Source organism: Rousettus aegyptiacus, unplaced genomic scaffold (assembly GCF_014176215.1).
Source record: "Rousettus aegyptiacus isolate mRouAeg1 unplaced genomic scaffold, mRouAeg1.p scaffold_m13_p_14, whole genome shotgun sequence".
In the NCBI taxonomy this organism is placed as follows: Eukaryota; Metazoa; Chordata; class Mammalia; order Chiroptera; family Pteropodidae; genus Rousettus; species Rousettus aegyptiacus.
The window spans coordinates 26,606,998-26,624,546 of NW_023416289.1; the positions used below are offsets into that span (position 1 = coordinate 26,606,998).

Genomic DNA, 17,549 nt, shown 5'->3' on the forward strand with positions numbered 1-17,549 from the left:
CACCTGGAGGACATGTTAAAACACAGGTTTCTGATTCAGTGGGGCTAGGGTAGAGCCTAATAATTTGTGTTCCTAGGTTCTCAGGTGATGCTGATTCAGCTTCTTTGAGGGCCAAGCTTTTAGAACTGTGAAATTATAAGTCTTACAATTATCTCAACCCAAAAGCTCTGAAACTTGATCACATTAGAACCCCCTGGAGGATGTGTTAAATCAACTTGTTGGGCCCTACCTCCAGAGTTTCTGGTTCAGTAGACCTGGGATGTGATCTAAGAATTTACATTTCTAATGAGTTCCCAAGTGATGCTCCTGCTTCTGGTCCAGGCACCACACTTTGAGAACCATTACTTTAAAAAATCAATTTCCAAATTCTCGGCTTCTATCTATGTAGTTTTTATCTGGAAGATCCTTGGAATTGCCAGTTAAATCATTTGGAGAGCGTTTTTCATAAAGGGAATAAGCTCAGTCTACATCCTCATGGTTTTGGTGAAAATATATTAGAAAGATGATTATAATATATAATAAGTTTAAAAACTGCATCTTTGTAATTATTTAAACTTGTGACTAAAATATTTGGGATACTAAGTTTTCAAAATAATTTTACAAGTATATATGCAAAAAAAATTGAATACCATTTATATTTGTTTCCTTTTGCTGCTGTAACAAATTATCACAAACAAAGGGGCTTAAAATAACACAATATCATATAGTTGTGGAGGTCAGAAGCCTGAAATGGGTCTCACTGGGCTAAAATCAAGGGGTCAGCAGGGCTATGTTCCTTTCTGGAGGCTCCAGGGGAGAACTGGGTTTGGTTTTGTCCACCCCTCCCCACCACCTGCCCTTTTCCAGCTTCTAAAAGCTGCCTGCATTTATTGGTTCAACGCCTCCTTCCATCTTTAAAGCCAGTAATGGCCCATTGAGGCTTTCTCATGATGCCATTTCTGATTCCAACTCTTCTGTCTCCCTCTTTCCCATTTCTAGACCCTTGTAATTACATGGACCTACCCAGATAACTCAGGATAATCTCCCTATCTTAATCTCAGCTGAACAGAAACCTTAATTCCAACTGCTACCTTAATTCCCCCAGCCATACGATGTAACATATTCCTAGTCAGAGGGGATCAGGACGTGGACATCTTTGAGGAACCATTATTTCTCTTACCAATCTTATGAGACACCCATTCAGCTTCTGCACTGAGGGGCCAATTCCATTTTTTCTTTCTTTCCTTTCTCTAAACAAGCTATTTTGTTTTTGTTTTTGTTTTTTTTCTGACATATACCTAACATGCAGTAAAGTTCACAAGTCAGAAATGTAAAGCTTATTGAGTTTTTACATACATAAAAACTCACATAACCACCACCCAGCTCAAGACATAGAACATTTCCATTACTCCAGAAAATTGCCTGGTGCCACCTCCTAGTCAATACCCACTTCAAGAAGTAACCACAGTTCTGACTCTTATCACTCTTAATTTTGCCAGTTCAAGAACTTTATATAATCATGCAGAAGTACTCTTTTTAGTCTGGCTTCTTTCATGCAACATGTCTATGAGATTCATCCATGTTGTGCATGTAACAGTAGTTTTTTTTGTTTTTGTTTTTGTTTTTTACTCAGTATGAATATATCGTGATTTGTTCATGCAACTTCCAGTTGGTGACATTTCTGGGTTCAGCAACTCTGTTCAAGTTTTTGTGGTTATGAGCAGCCATCATTCCATTTCTGAACACCTGCTGTGCTGGGGTTCTATCTATTAGGCTGAATTCTGCTCTCTGAACTACACTCCAAAACCAGAATTGTTCTTCCTGGTGCCAATCTTTGAAGTGTTTGGGAGGTTGAATCTACTCTGCCTCTAACACCTGCTCTTCCCAAGCTAAACATTCCTGGGTCCACCAACTGCTCTGTATATGCTCTAGATTCCACACAGCTACAATCCTGGTGAACACTCTCAGACCCAAAGGTAGCAATCTGCAGCAACAATGGGACAAATCTTAAAAACTGTGAACAGCAGTTGGTTATGTTTTCCCTATCACTGGCTCCTACAAGACTCAGGTACATTTTTGGCCCCCTTCTAGCAATTAGGTGTTACATCACAGCAAGCCATAGGTACATTGTCTTCATCCCTAATTTCATCGTATTTTTATTACTCCTTTATCCCTAGTCGCTCATCTTAAAGGGTTGTTGTCTTGTGGTATTTTTATGAGCTAACTTAAAATCCCTTTCGAAGAAAAAAAATGGCAGGGTGCCAAATGTTTAATTTTGGCTAGAGAGCACTTCCGATTGCATTCGAAAACCTGTACCGTTTACAGTTTTTAAACAAAGATCCTGAAGCTGCTGTGGGACTGCTTCAATTTAGAACACCTTCATTTAACGGACGAGTACCTCCAGGCTCAGTTAAGCAGCTGGGGACTGGCTGTTGTGATGGTTGTGGGGTTACACGCAAGCCAGGTGAGACACTGGACTACGGTCCCCAACCCCTTTCTTCGCCAACGTTTCCCCAGCACCACCCAAACGCAAAGAGGGTGATGGGAATGCACCCATTCCCCCTACAACCCTCGCGCCCGAAGCCCCGCCCCAGAAGTGGGAAGTTGGCCTGGTGACCACTCTGTCCACATCCAGGCTGGCCTTCCAATTGGTTGCGAGCGCTGCCTGCCACAGCTCTGCAGGCTCTCATTGCCAGCAGCAAAGTGGGGGCGGAGCTCGCCGCGCACTATACGCGCTGCACAACGTGCTCCCCACGTGGGAGCCGGTTGGCGCGTGTAAAAGGGCGCGGGCATTGCAGGGTCAAGCTCAGCTCCCTTTCTCCTCTGGTCTCACGTTCGGCAATGGCTTCAGCGGCCAACATGGACGACAGTGGCCGCAGGAAGCCCCGCCTGGCGGCTTCATTGCAGATCAGCCCCGGGCCCAACGCCTGGCGTCCATCAGCTAGCCTGGGTCAAGACCCCTGGGAGCCTGCGCCTGCCCCCATCGTAGTTGACAGTGAGGGGGGCAGGCAGCCGCTGGTCTTGGCTGCTGCAGGGGACGGTTGTCCCCCGGTGGGAGCCAGAGTCGGGGTACTAGGGGCAGCTCAGGCACCGGAAGACTTGGGGGAACAGATGGGGATGTCCCTGAGGGTCTCTGTTCGGCCTGCAGGGCCTGCCGGGGACTTTCCGAAGGCAGCCAGACAGCCGGGCCTACAGCTCAAAGACCCGCCGCCTGGCCAGGCTGTGGCCTTACTTGCGCAATACGCAGCCAGTCAGGGCGTCTCCCTGAACTTCCGAGAGGACCAGACAGCAGGTGAGGCCCGAAGGCCTGGTACAGCAGCATGTCTGGGCTAACACCAGATAAATCAGAGGGGACGGTGAGCTGAGCTTGAGCCTTTGCCTGTCCCCTCCCTACCCAAAGTAGACCCCTGTTGTAAGCAGCATGGTGCTAGACCACCGGCTACACGGGACATCTAACTGTGGCAGGTCATGGCAGGGTCAACGTTATTCCCAAGCTACCCAGCCTTTCGCATGTGGTTGTTGTTGTTGTTTTCCTTTTTTGAAGGTCAGTTACATGCAATTATAGTTGCTTTTCCAGCACTGGAGATAACTGAGTGAGGACCAGCCCCTGACTTAAATACATCATCAATTTGATAATGGGAACACTGGAGATAATCATTACTATGCCCTCTCCTCTTCCTCAGGCATCCTTTAAGCCAGTGCATTTCTAGTTTCTAAGGAGACAGCAAGATAATCATTGCTTTTGGGAACGTTTGTGAAACTACCTAAGAGAATCCCAAAGGAACAGCTCAAAAAGAAATAATGTATTAAATGTGTACCTAGGATTTGCTTTAATCAGGTGTGGTAGGACAGCAGACATAGAAATGATTGTTATGAAGGAAAAGGAAATAGTCACAGATCCCTAAAAACAAGGCACAGCTCACCACACAGGGCCATGTGTGAAGGGACCAAGGTGGGTCAGGAGGCAGAAGAGGCTGTAAAGAGCCGGTTCCAGAGCCTTTTGGGGGGTCTTCTTGGGAAGGAATGGTTGAAGCAATGTAGGTAGGCTAAGTGAGCTTAGGACTGAGTAAGGCAAGACGCTGAGTAGGTTTAGGGATTCTAGGGGTGGTCCCTAGTTGTCTAATACATGGCCCTGGGGTGAGAGTATGAGGAATATTGACTTGAGTGAGAGTTTGATGGTTGGGGTGTGAGCTCTAGATTGGTTGTATTTTATGTCAAAGGCATGCTTGCAGGGGAGTCATTTGCTATCTCTAGAAAATAGGTAGCCTTGGGAGGGGTGGTCTGTGCAGGATCAAGGGCCCAAATGCCAGAGCATCAAGAATACAGAAAATAAGAAAATGGATTCAATACAGATGATAATGTCCAACATTCACGGGTTCTGGATGATGGGCCAGGCACTGTCTGAAGGACTTCAGTCAGGTTAACTCACTGAGTCTTCACTATTCCTTTAGGCAAGTTCAATACTGTTGCCATTCTACAGATGGGAAGACAGGCCAGAGAGGCGGTAGCTGCGTGGCTACAGCTGTGTGAGCCCAGGCAGGTTTTTTCAGAGCCTAAGCTGAACCACAGGATTATATTGCCCCCGTTTCTGCTTGAGATTTCCTTTTCCACTGTTTTTGTGGGTAGGCACGGTTTTGAGTCGCTTTTATTTTTATTTTCTATTTTGACAGAATTTCAAAGAATAGTATAAATGAATTCCCATAAACTCTTCACCCAAATTCTCCACTTAACATTTGCCACCTTTGCTTTGTCTATATCTCTCTATTCTATATATTTATATATGAATATCCACATTATTATTTTTTATTAATCTGAAAGTTAATTTACCCCTTAAACTCTTTAGCGTGTATTTCCTAAGAACAAAGACATTGTCTTTATAACTACGGGACAATGATCAAATACTAGAAATTTAAACATTAATATAATAAATACCATTCCCTGATTACCAGTCCCATTTTTTTTTCCCCCAACCCACTGTGAACTATTAGATTTAGCTGTCGCGCTTCTTTAATCTTTTATCTGAAGCAATTGTCTTTATCTTCAGGACATTGATGTTTTTGAAGAGTCAGGGCTGGTGGTTTTGTAGAATGCCCTTACACTAGGGTTTGTCTGGTTCCTCCGGCTTGGGTTCAAGCTGTGCTTTATTGGCCCGAGGCCTGTGATCTGTTTGTCCAACCAGTGGCGATGGTAGCTGGGAGGGCCTAAGGTGGCATCCTACAGGTGTGTTCACTTTCCCCTTCGTGCCTTATTAGTCATGGGAGGGAGGGGTGGCATCTGGAAGTGGTGTGAACATTCTGTTCCCCGTGACAGTCACCCTGTGGTGTTAGTGTCCTTTGATCTTTGTTGCCAGGTTCAGTCATTGATATTGCTGGCTGCCGTGTGGTGGAATTCCGATGCCAGCCTTCCTTTTGCATCTACCGTTTGGCATCTTTGATGCCATTCTATAGTAGGTGAATCTGAGCACTAGCGAGCAGTGCCTAGGTGCAGGTTTTCTTCTAAAAGAGCAGTCCTTCTGAGAATTTAGTAGCAAGTACCAGTGACCACCATGAACTAAGTTTATGCCCTTTGACCACGTGAACCCAGTTCTAGGATTTTCGCCTGTTTTGTGTCATAAGTAACATCTAAAGTGATAGGGGTTGATAGACAAACCTTTCAAACGTGGAAGAGAAATAAAGCTGTATGGGGAAAGGCAGGGGTTGCAATGTGCTCAGGGTCATCATCCCGAGAACAGCATGGCCCTGAATCTGGGTTCTGGCGCTACCTGGGTACACTGCCTGCCCTTTGTGTACCCCTCTATAACATGGGATCTTACAGGCCTATTTCAGAGGGGCTTATGAGGATTCTCTGAGTGATGATGGGCCCAGTACACCAACACACATACTGTGCCTGGTGCAGGAATTGGCAGTCTGTCTCCTTATCATTCTGGCTGTCCACGGTGTCAGATGTCAGGAGGAAGCACAGCTGACAGCTGCTGTGGCTCAGGTGGGGCAGATGTCGTGGCCCTCCTAGAAAGGGCCCACGACGGTCATGAAGTGCAAGGCACTGCTTCACAGCCCCCTCCTTCCCCAGATCCCCGCTTCCCCTTCTCTGTGTGCGTGGAACTGGATGGGGTGGCCTGCCCCACGGGCACTGCCAGCAGCAAGAAGGAAGCCAAACAGCAGGCGGCTCTCTCTGCCCTCAGCTACATCCAGAGTCAGATGGCGAGCCCAGGTGAGGGGGCAGGTACCCCAGGTGGCCAAGCCCCAGCTGGGGGTGGGGGGCTGAAACACTGTATTTGTGCACGTGTCGGGGGGGGGGGGCAGGGTGAGTTGCTGCAGAGACCATCTGGGCATTGGGACTGGCCTTTCAAGGAGCTGGGGCAGGGACTGCTAGAAGAGCAGCCCAGGACCTGGTTTCTGGAAGATGAACCCCCGCCCCACAATGGAACTTCTTGGCTTCCTGCAAGACAAAGGGTAGGAGGGCTGACCCAGGACAATGGTGACCCCCACCCCCTTGTCTCTCTTCCAGAGCCCCCCAAAACTCCCAGCAAACCTCCACCTAGCTCCTTGAGTGTAGGTAGGTGGGCCCCTGTTGACCCAACCCCTGTGGCGAGGGGAGTGGCATGGGCTATGGGGGTCCCCACCTCTATCCTCTCCCCGATGTGCAGAGAACATTCTGACCCACGAACAGCGCTGCGCAGCCGTGGTCAGCGCTGGCTTTGACCGTCTGGTGGACGAGACCTCACCGTACCGGGCCTGCAAGGGGACTGTGGCGGCAGTCATTCTGGAGAGAGGTTAGCGGTTGCCCTGCCCCTCACCTACACACCTCAGAAGGCCCCTGCGGGCCGCTCGTCTTAGGCCGGGCAATCTCTGCCTTCTCCCCTTGCAGAGGTCCCAGGTGCCAGGGGTCACACCAAGGAGATCTACGAGCTGGTGGCACTGGGCACCGGCAGCAGCAGCTGTGCTGGCTGGCTGGAGTTCTCGGGCCGGCAGCTCCACGACTGCCATGGTCTGGTCATCGCTCGGCGGGCCCTGCTGAGGTGAAGGGTGGACAGGGTGGGCACTCGGCGGCAGCCGTAGGCAGGATGCGGCATCTCCCAGCGGCTCTTCTGTCTCTCCCAGATTCTTGTTCCGGCAGCTCTTGCTGGTGACACAGGGAGGCCCCAAGGGCAGGGAGCGATCTGTGCTGGCCCCCCAGCCAGGGCCTGGGGCCCCCTTCGCTCTCAAGCCCCGGATCTTCCTACACATCTACATCAGCAACACCCCCAAGGGAGCTGCTCATGATATCTAGTATGAGGAGAGCCACTGCGGGGTCCTTTGGTGTAGTCAGGTTGGGAAAGACGGAGTCAGGTGGGGTCAGAAGACCAGCTCTGGCTCTTGTGCCCAATGTCCTGTTTCCTCCTCTGCCTCTGCAGCCTCCCACCATCGCCAGAGGGCCGTCTCCTGCACAGCACCCCCTTCCGCCTGCAGGCCCATATCCGAGGGGAGCTGAAGCCCGTGTGCTACGTGGCACCCGCACTCCGGGACACCCACGTGGGCTGCCTTTCGGCCAGTGACAAGCTGGCGCGCTGGGCCGTGCTGGGGCTGGGCAGCGCCCTGCTAGCCCACTTCTTACCTCCCCTCTATGCCACCAGCCTCGTCCTGGGTGAGGACCCTGAGGGCGTGAGGGCGGAAGGTGGACGCTGGGTGGTGTGTGGGAGAGGGTGGTGATGACTCAAACCTCGTCGTCTGCCTTCTGCCCCCACAGCTGACCCCTGCCACGACCCCCCGACTCTGAGCAGCGCCATCCACACCCGGCCCAACCTAGACAGTGTTTTGGGGTCACACCTGCCACCTCCCTATACCCGTACCACACTGCACCTGTTTTCAGGGCCCCCCGTGGCGCCCTCTAACCCCTCTCTCAACACCTGCCATAACCTGAGCCTCAACTGGAGCCTGGGGGACCCTGATGTCGAGGTTGTGGATGTGACTACCGGGCGTGTGAAGGCCGAGTAAGAAAGGCCCGTGGGTGGGCTGGAGAAGGGGTCTGGTGGTGAGGGGTCCCCATCTCCCTGCCTGTGGGATAAGAGCACGCATCTAGTCACCAGTTTGGGTTCCGATCCCAGCTCAGCCTCTTACAGCTCTGTGACCATGGCCCGTGCTTCTGTCACCCACCCGTGACACCCCATGATACCCCCTGAGATGGTCATGGCTTGAAAGGGGACGGTGTGAGGGGCGTGGCGCGGTCCTGTTATTTCAGTTCATCTTTTCCTTCCTCTGATCTCCCTGTTCTTTTCTCTCCATCTCCAGTGCTGCCCCTGGGCCTCCCTCCCGCCTCTGCAAGGCAGCCTTTCTCCGGGCCTTCCGCCAGGCTGCCCAAGCTCTCGGAAAGTCCCACCTCCTGGCCTTGAAGACCTATGAGGAGGCCAAGGTCAGCTCCTCCCCTCCCCTCCAGTCCTCTCCCTTTTGCACCCCCAGCCAGCACAGCCTCTTCATGGCCCTCATCTCTTGCCCTAGGCTGGAACCTACCAGGAGGCTCGCCAGCAGCTGTCTCTCCTCCTCGAACAGCAGGGCCTGGGGGCTTGGCCCTCAAAACCATTGGTGGGCAAATTCAGAAGCTGAAACAGACCTCAGGCCTGAGGTCCCTGAGCTGAGCGGGACCCTGCCGGAGGAGTGCTGTTTCTGGGGGAGGGGAGGGGGATGCTTGGAGTTGAGTAGAGTTGCACAGGGTGAAATTGGGGTTGGAGCGAGGGGCATGATGTGGTGGAGGGTTGGGGGCTGCTGCAGATTTGGGCTTGAATAAAGAAGCTGTTTCTGGTGCTTCTGTGTGTTTGCTGTTTGGCGGGTAGGGGTAGCGCTCTAGTTCCGCCCTGCCTTCCAGCAGGCATGCTCCGGGGAGGGCTGAGGCCACGTTGTGTTGGGGCCAGGCTGTTGGCAGGGGGTGTGGGAGCATTCCCTCTTCAGTGTGATGGAGGGTCCAGCCTCCCTTCTTTTCCCAGGGCTCTCCCTGGAAGGACCAGTGGAGAAGGGCAGTGCCTGCTCTTGAGCACCCCCTGCTGGCTTGTTGAGCAAGCTCAGTGAGTCTGAGTATCCCTGCTTTGAAAGGTGCCTGGACCTTGTGGGTGTTGGTAGTCCCCAGTCAGAAGGGAAGGCGGGGCCGTGGGGCAGACAGCAGCCCCAGTTCCTGCCCTTAAGGTCCCCCAGATTTTTGCAAGTGGGTAGGGCCTGGAGCCCTGTGGGTGTACTGGGGTGAATGGTGTCTCCCAAAATTCACATTCACCTGGAACCTATAAAAGATGCCTTATTTAGAAATAAGGTCTTTGCAGATATAATCAAGTTAAGACGAAGTCATACTGGATTAGGGTGGGCCCTGAAACCAATGACTGGGGTCCTTGCACGAGGTAGACACAGAGAGGAGAAGGCCATACGAAGATGGAGGCAGAGAGAGGTGTGATGCTACCATAAGCCAAGGAACGCCTGGAGCCACCAGAAGCTGGGACTGGGTTTTTCCCTAGTCTCCAGAAGTAAGCAGGTCTGCCAGCACCTGGACTTCAGACTTCTGGCCTCCAGAGCTATGAAGAATAAATGTCTGTTTTTGAAGGCACTCAGTCTCTGGTGTCTTGTGTGGCAGCTCCAGGAAGCTAAGCCTCCCACCAACTCTGCACCAGAGATGCATTCTACAGGTGAGGAAACTGACACGGTGAAGTTGGATATCTTCCAGAAGAGTACACGAGGCCGAGGTTGAGCTGCAGTTCCCAGGCGGGCATCTACTTCCAAGTTGGATTTGCTGCTGGATTTTCTTCTGTGACCTTGGACAAAACTCCCAACCTCTTTTATAAAATAAGAACTCAATATGTTTCCTAAGACTCTCTTAGTTTGGGAGACGCAAGCCCTCGCAGTTGAGAACAGGAGCTGTGCTTGGAGAGGGTGAGAAAGCGGTGGGAGGACAGGGGAGGGCGGTCCAGGCAGGAGGAGCAAGAGGGGTTTTCAGGAATGCGCATGTGCAAAGGACTGGGAGGCCAGCCCGCGGAGGGAGGGAAGTTTGAACCAAGAGGGAGGGTCTCAAAGGCCAGATAAGTACTGGGGTTTTTTTTTGTTTTGTTTTGTTTGCATAACTGAGAAAACAGCTATTTACCGTTAGCTTCCCCCCCCCCCACTTTGAAATGATGATTTCTTGTGATTATTTTTTTCAGGGAAGGAGAGGATTTTTAAAACACCCAAGCCTATTAGCCCATTTATTACACATTGTTTTCCCCAGGAGATAATGTAAATTGATTTACTTTTGTGCTGCAATGGTGACTACAACCAAATCCAGAACTATACCAGCCGTTCAAACTGCAGTTTTATGAAATGAGTCTTTTGATATTCATTAATCACATAATCGCTGGGTAAACAAGTTATTCAAAATGACATTAACTCTGCTGTGTTCTGCCAAGTAAGTAATATTTGTCCCCACGTCGCATACATCTGCCTGTTCAATCCTTTCCTCCCAAGGCAGTCCTCATTACAGAATATTCGCTCGGTTCCTTTGACTCAGCTTATTTATTACTGCAGAGTGATGATGAACACCGCTTTCAAAATGGAGAGTCTGTTAATGTCTTTTTGGCCTGATCCCCTCTCGGTGAAGTTTTGCCAACACTAGCATATTTAAATCAGGAGGTGATTTAATCTAGCTGAGCACAACTCGAAGCCGCTTCCTCCCGGACAGCTTTGCCGTCACTCTCCTGTTCTGTTTCCTGCAGCTCTGAGCTCTGGGGATCTTTCTGAAGCCTGGTCACCCCTGCACCATGCTGTCCCTCTGCTGTGTATAGTCTTCACCTCTGAGCGGAAGTGAGGACTTAGGAACCCAAGGGGCCACTTCACCTTTCCTAGCCTCAGTTTGCCCATCTGGCAAATGTGAGTCAGCCGCAAATGCAAAGACTGCACGGTTATGGTGAAATGAAATGGGACGTGGGCCGAACACCGTTCCTGGCTCTTGGCAGTCCTCAGGCAGCGGCTGTCATCAGTCCTGTCTGCTCTCAGCTACGGAGGTAGACTAATTGTTTCTCTCCATCTCCTTCTGTGAAGTCTCCCACGTAGAAGATGTCCAACGGACAAGCATAAAAGGAAAATTAATGAGGTATAGCAGGGGTTCCCAACCCCCTGGCTGCAGACCTGTAAAATGTGTGGCCTGTTAGGAACCAGGCTATGCAGCAAGTGAGTGAAGCTTCATCTGTATTTGCAGCTGCTCCCCAGCACTAGATTCACCTCCTCAGCTCCACCTCAGATCATCAGGCATTAGATTCTCATAGGAGCACCCGTCGCTGGTGCCAAAAAGGTTGGGGACCACTGATGTATATGGTTTCCTCTTTACAAGAGTGGGTTAGAGGGAGAAAATAGTAATCTTGTCCTAAAATATGGTTTTAGAAGACAATTCAAAATTTTTCATTCTATTGTGGCCCCTTTTTCCTCTCTGCTCTATGTCAGCAGTCAGTAAAACCCAGAGAAAAGTTAGCGAGCATCTAGAGGAAGAGTGTCTACTCTGTAAACTGTCATCCTGCTCCATGGTTCAGGGGTGAAAGGACAGTTTAGAAAACTTTGGGTACATGCTAAGATGCTGTGGCAAAGCCACATACTCTGGCTTTCATCAGAATTTATTCTGACCGTCCATCATCCTCAAGAAGAGGCAGCCTCCTCTTGTAGAACATGACCCAGAGATTCGCCACATCACTCCGTTCACATGCCCATCGATCCGAGCTTAGTTACACACCACACCTAGCTGCAGCGATGGCCGAGAAATGGAAATCAACAATCTAGGCGGCTTCCGTTACTAAGAGGACATAGGTGAGAATGGTGTTGGCAGTGGTTGGTGGCCTTTCCCACATGGAGCTGGGAAGCACTGGCAGGACCTGCCCCATGAGGAAGGACTAGGCACTGCAGGGACATCACGCAGGCAGGAGGGGAGCACGAGCAGGCTCCCCAGAGGCTGCAGGCCCAGCGCCTCGTCAGGGAGCCCTGCCCTCAGCCCCTCACTAGTCTCTGGCCGCACCTCCTTCTCCACTCCAGCACTTCCTCTACTCCAGACACCGCGGCCCCATGCTGGCCTTTGAAGAACCGAACCCATTCCTGCCTCAGGACCTTTGCACCTGCTGTGCCTTCTTCCCCAGAGTGTTTCATTCAGAGATCTGCATACTGTGCTCCCTTCACTCCTTCAGGATTTGCTCAAATGTTATGGCTCAGCAAGGCCTTCCAGGTCACCTTTACGAAATCGCAAACCTCACTCTGGTCATCGCACTCCTACCCTGCTTTATTCCTTGTCTGTTTCATCCTCTGCGGAACCCTCAGTGCCTGGACCATTGTCTGGCACAATAAAAACTTGTTGATGAATAACTGAAGAACAAATTTGGGAAAAAACACCAGCAGGCCCTCTTGTCACTGCAGGGGCCTGGTAGCCCAGCGGATCACATCATTCATACCCCAGCCCATTTGCACAGCCTCACCCATACCCAGCGTCCTCCTCCGATACCTTAGATTCATCTTGCCAGCTGAGGCTAGTGCTCTCCCAGGGTGAGCCTGAAGTCATTAATTTACCTTCTGAAGATCCCAATGTCTTTAGCTCAGAGGCAAGAATTAAGTAAATGGAAGCATTTGTGTATGTGAGAAGTTTGATGGGGAGGCAGGGAGGCCCAACCTCCTCGTGGACGAGACTATGTCAGTCTCACTGCTCACCATCTTGTCCCTGGTACTGACATGGTGGCTGGCACACAGTGGCCACTTACTAAGATGAGGGAAAGGGAATCTTCGTGGGAAGGGAGGGATGCTTGCATTTGCTGTCCACCTGCTGAGTGCCAGGCCCTGTCACTAAAGGTAGAAATGGGCCAGAGACAGAAGCTGGTGACTTTTAGACATGTTTATAGGACTGAACAACTGGTCCAGGTCATCATGAAAAGGAAATATTTCGTTGTCTAGAGTAGGCGTCAGTTGAGAAGATATCACACTTGGACATCGCCCCCGCTGCGGGTGAGGTGGTAGTGCACTTGCATGCATGTTTTCCCCATAGAGATTTATCGTTGCACTTTGGGTGCAGATTCTTGTTCCCAGGGTGGCAGATCACCAGAGCTAGCGAAGGTGGCTGGGGAGCCAGGCTCCTCACTCCACCAGGGCCAGTGGCCAGGGATGTCAGGCCCACGAACGCCTTTGGAAGCTTCTACAGGAAATGAGTATTTTGTCCACGGGGTGCAGGGTAGAAAGGTGGACCAACTGCTATGCCATGCAACCTCCCATTTTCAGTGGGCTACACCGGAGAAGTTTTTTTTCTTGCTTGAGCAATCCATCGATGCTGGCGATGCAGGAGTTTGGGGACATGGCTGCTTCCATCTTGCAGCTCCATTGTCCTCAGGGTAGGGCTGGCAAACTTCTTCTTCAGAGTAAATATCTCCATCTTGAAGGCCATAATAGTCTCTGTTCCCCACCTCGGCTCTGCTGTTGTAGCCCAAAAGCTCCGTAATCGATATCTTAATGAATGGACCTGGTTGTGTTTCAATAAAGCTTTATTTATAATAATTGACAGTGAGCCAGATGTAGTTTACTGATCCCTGTTTTAGGACTTTGAGTATTCTTTGGATCTGCCTGCAACTTGCAGGGTGAGGGGTGCAAAGGAGAATGTAGAGGATCATGCAGGAATGTTTGCAACCAGCCTGTGGTGGCATGTGCCCCTTCCACCACATTCTCCTGACCAGAACTCTGGTCCTGCCTCCCACCCCCCTCCCCGACCCCCCGACCTGCAAGGAAGCTGGAAATGTGGTAGGGGAACCAGATGTTGGCAAACCCCTTGCGATCTCGGAAACCTGTTCAAATTTGGCACCCCTGTGCCCTCTCGTATAGTTACTCGCATCGCCACTCTATCCTTCTCGTTCCTGGGACTTACCACAAGCTCTGCTTATCCTGTTTTTTTTTTTTTCTTTCTTGACTTATTTGTGGTCTGCTTTCCTGCCTTCCTGGCTCCCTCCTTCCCCTCACCTAGGGCCACACAAGCAACTGTGTTACTGACTGCTGTCTCCGCTGAGCTAGAATAACATCTGGCACATAGCGGGCACTAACAAATACTGCCCTAGGACCCAACCACTGCCCCTTCTGATGTCTGACTTGGCAGTGGCCCTGGGATGGGTGGCCCGTGACCCCTGCCGCCCCTCACTTGGGGGACCCTCCCACCTCTTCCCACATCCCAAGGTCAGGTCCTGAGACTAGACATGCCCCAATATACCAAAGACACCACAACATCGCTTAACATTGTTTAATGTTTCTCTGGGAGATGAGGGCGCAGAGAGGGGGTGGGGGGTTAGTCCCAAAAGCTTATTCAGGAAGGAGCCGAGGGAAACTGCTGAGCTTTCCGGGGGATCCTATTTCAAGCTGGTCTTTGGCAGAGTACATTGGAAGCTTTCGGAACAGTAATATTGACTAATTTTAGTTAAGGTTTCCAAAATTGGTTTCCTTTTCCTTGGCTTTGTCCCCCTTACAGCAAAGGTGAGTTATAACAGTCACGCATTCTCCGAGGCAGGGCTGGGCTCTGTGCAGCCTCAGCCAGGGTCGCTTGGGACGACTGGAGCCACAGGGACCGTAGAGACAGCCAGCAGCATTCTTTTTGTTTCCTTTTTCACTGACGTCATGTTCCTGCCAGTGCTTCTTGGTTACATAACAAATGCTGGATGAGAGAGGTACTGGGCGAGGATCTGGAGGCACTGGACGGGTAGTCCTGGCTTTGCCACCCCGGGGCCGTGCGACTTGCGACAATACATCCCCTTCCTGGGCCTCTGTGTCCACAACTGTAGAATAGACAGCTTGGGCCTGGTGACCCTAAAGTTCCTTTTAGCTCTAAGAATCCATGAGGCCGGCTCCTCCTGAGTTACAAGGTCAGGGAAGAGCAATGGAGTGTTCCCTCCTGGTGGCAGGTGGAAAGAGATCACCTGCTCTGAGCCTCAGGGACTAGTTTATTTGTGAGGCAGACACTCTCTCCTCTTCACAGAGGCAGCCTGAGGTGGCCTATGCATACCTGGCCCTCTGGCATATTCTGTCTTACCTGTACTGGAGCAGGAGTTAATTTTGTATCGTGTTTGAATACCTCTGGGCCTGGCCAGCACTCCTTAGCTCTCCTTCCCTTTCTCATTCTCCACTTCCCCACCGCCAGTGTTTCCTGAGGCCACCTCTTAGATAAAGGGTTCATACATCACCTGAGAGGAGCATTGTGCCCCCAGATGTGATACCCTAAGAACACCACAAACTCAGGGATGCAGAGTCTGGCCAGGAATGCGCAGACTCAATCTAAGCACAAGGAGACATGGAATGGACACAAAATGAGACCGTTCTATTAAAAGGAGGGTTTTATCTTCATCCAAAATTTCAATGTCATCTATATCAAAGGCTCAGGAAAGGTCAAGGTTACAGGAGGCTAAGGAGATAGGACAAGTAAATGCAACATCTGATCCTACTCTCTACTCTGTCCTGGAAGGGAAAAGTCTAGAAAAGATATTATTAGGTCAGCTGACAAAATTGGAACAGACAGAGATTTGATTAAAATATTGCATCCAAGTTAAATATGCTGACGTTCAAAACTGCACTGTGGTTTTATAAGACAATATCCTTGCTCTTAGGATCCACGCACCTAACGAAGCGTTTCGGGTTTCCTGTGCTCTTTATTTTACAGTGGAGTTGCTTTACCTTAGAGCTTCCTGTCCTTTTATGTTGAGGGGGAGTCATGGATTCCTTGAGAATCTGATAAAATCATCGGACACTTTGCACTTTGAAACACACATAACATACACATTCTTCGTTGCGTATTATCTCCAGAAGTCACAGACCTTCACGGAAACTCTCCGCTGAGAATCCTCAGACTAATAGTCCTCTGATCGGCCTTCCAGTTGCCATTTTCTAAATTTCTAAAAGCTAAGGGCATGGCGTAGTCAACTTACTCTCCCATGGTCCAGAGAAACATACTATGTGTATGTAATAAAAAATAGAGAGAGAACAAATAAAGCAAATGGGGCGACACGTTTAAAAAAGAAGTGTATTCAGGTGTTCTGTGTCCTATTTTTGTTACAACTTTTTTTGTGCGTGTGTGTGTGATTTTGATGTGTTTTCCATATAAGATGTCAAAATGTCAATTGCCTGGTACCTAGATGTCATTCAGTAAGTGATGCGCATTATTGACTTTTCAATATGAGAAAGAGGAGGCAGGGAGTTTAACGCCGCTGGAGAGGGGCAGGCAGCTGGACACAAACATGTAGCCAGACAGTGGCATGTGCAGCGTCAAGGTTGAGCGGGTAGTAACGTGGCATGCAGCTGGTGGGCAGAGATCTCAGTGAACTCCTATTCAAATATGAACTACTTGTTGATTTTTGCTAAGGAAGCAATTCTGTTGCTAGTCAAGGACCATGGTCTGTTTTTCTCTCACATTTCACCTTGTTTCTTACCTGCTCCTGCTTCCAGAATCACACACTGTCCACACTGGGAGGATTTTAACCACCATCTTGCCCACCCTCTTGATGGGATCAACAAGAAAAAGAAGGCCCAGTGAAATCAATTTCCGGGTCCACTGTCTTACAGTGAAGGAAGGGTGAGGGTTGGTACCTGAGACATCCCAAGACAACCCTACTTACTCTGCTCAGGATCGCATGGCAGAATGTTGTCATAATCTTGTCTTGAATACTTTCTTTGAAATACTAGAAAGAGTATCTGCTGGGAACTAGGATACTTGGGTTTAACTAAACGAATTGGCTATGTGGCCCTGGGCAGGTGGCTTTCCTTCTCAGAGCCTTGGTCTCTCCATCTTAAAATGTGAGAGTTGATTTACTTAACTTTTCATCCCTTTCATGGGGCCGTGAATTCCTCTGAGGATCCAATCGTTGGACCCTTTTCCAAAGCTGTTCACTCCGTGATGCATAATCTCCAGAGGTTCACAGACTTTCTCAAGGAAACTCCCTGCTCAGACTGTCTTCCGATAGGCCTTCCAGTTAACAATTTCTCAGATCCTATAAGCCACCGAAATAGAGTCAGTGGGTGCCGTTCCACTTACTTTGCTTTGAAAAATTAACCCATCCATCCCCAAGTCACTTTGGGGGCTCAACTCTGTCTAGAGAGATGTTGAACCAACATTTTTACGTTATCTCCGGGAGATGTATATACGACATAACATGAAAATAGATCGAAGTAGAAGCCATTAGCTCTTTACCAACAGCTGGAAAATTTCTCCCTTTGGCTACAGTCACGCCCATTGGCCTCAGATAAAACAAGCCCTTCTGGAAATTACTCCTTCCAGCCAATGGGGATAAAAAGACCACCTAGCAAATTGCTTATCATTTCTACACCATCCAATCAGCAAGAAGGAAAGGCTGCTCTGCAAGGCTAGACTAGTCCTTCAGGACATTACTTGGGAGAAAAAAAATAGAGCACTTAATTAAGCTCCACATGTGAGCAATAGATTTCAATTTTCCACTTCTAATTTAGTAGAGAATTTCCGTTGGGTGTGTACTAAGTCACTGTAGAACCTTGTAATGTTGGTATTGGGCTCACCTATTTTTCTTTCAGCCCCTGCCTGCTTTTGACCAGATGACTGGTATGTGAAACAGAGGAAAATGGAGA

The 17,549-nt window shown here is 49.8% G+C and overlaps 1 protein-coding gene across 1 annotated transcript; it reads left to right on the forward strand.

Moving 5' to 3' along the window:
- Positions 1–2,790: 2,790 nt before the first annotated feature.
- On the forward strand, positions 2,791–8,658 carry ADAD2 (adenosine deaminase domain containing 2). The gene is given in 11 exon segments (XM_036231167.1): positions 2,791–2,929; positions 3,128–3,271; positions 6,049–6,189; positions 6,487–6,534; positions 6,626–6,778; positions 6,844–6,997; positions 7,080–7,247; positions 7,373–7,602; positions 7,705–7,948; positions 8,247–8,367; positions 8,454–8,658. Coding segments are annotated over 11 exon segments (1,617 nt in total). The 5' UTR covers positions 2,791–2,820; the 3' UTR covers positions 8,559–8,658.
- Positions 8,659–17,549: the final 8,891 nt, after the last annotated feature.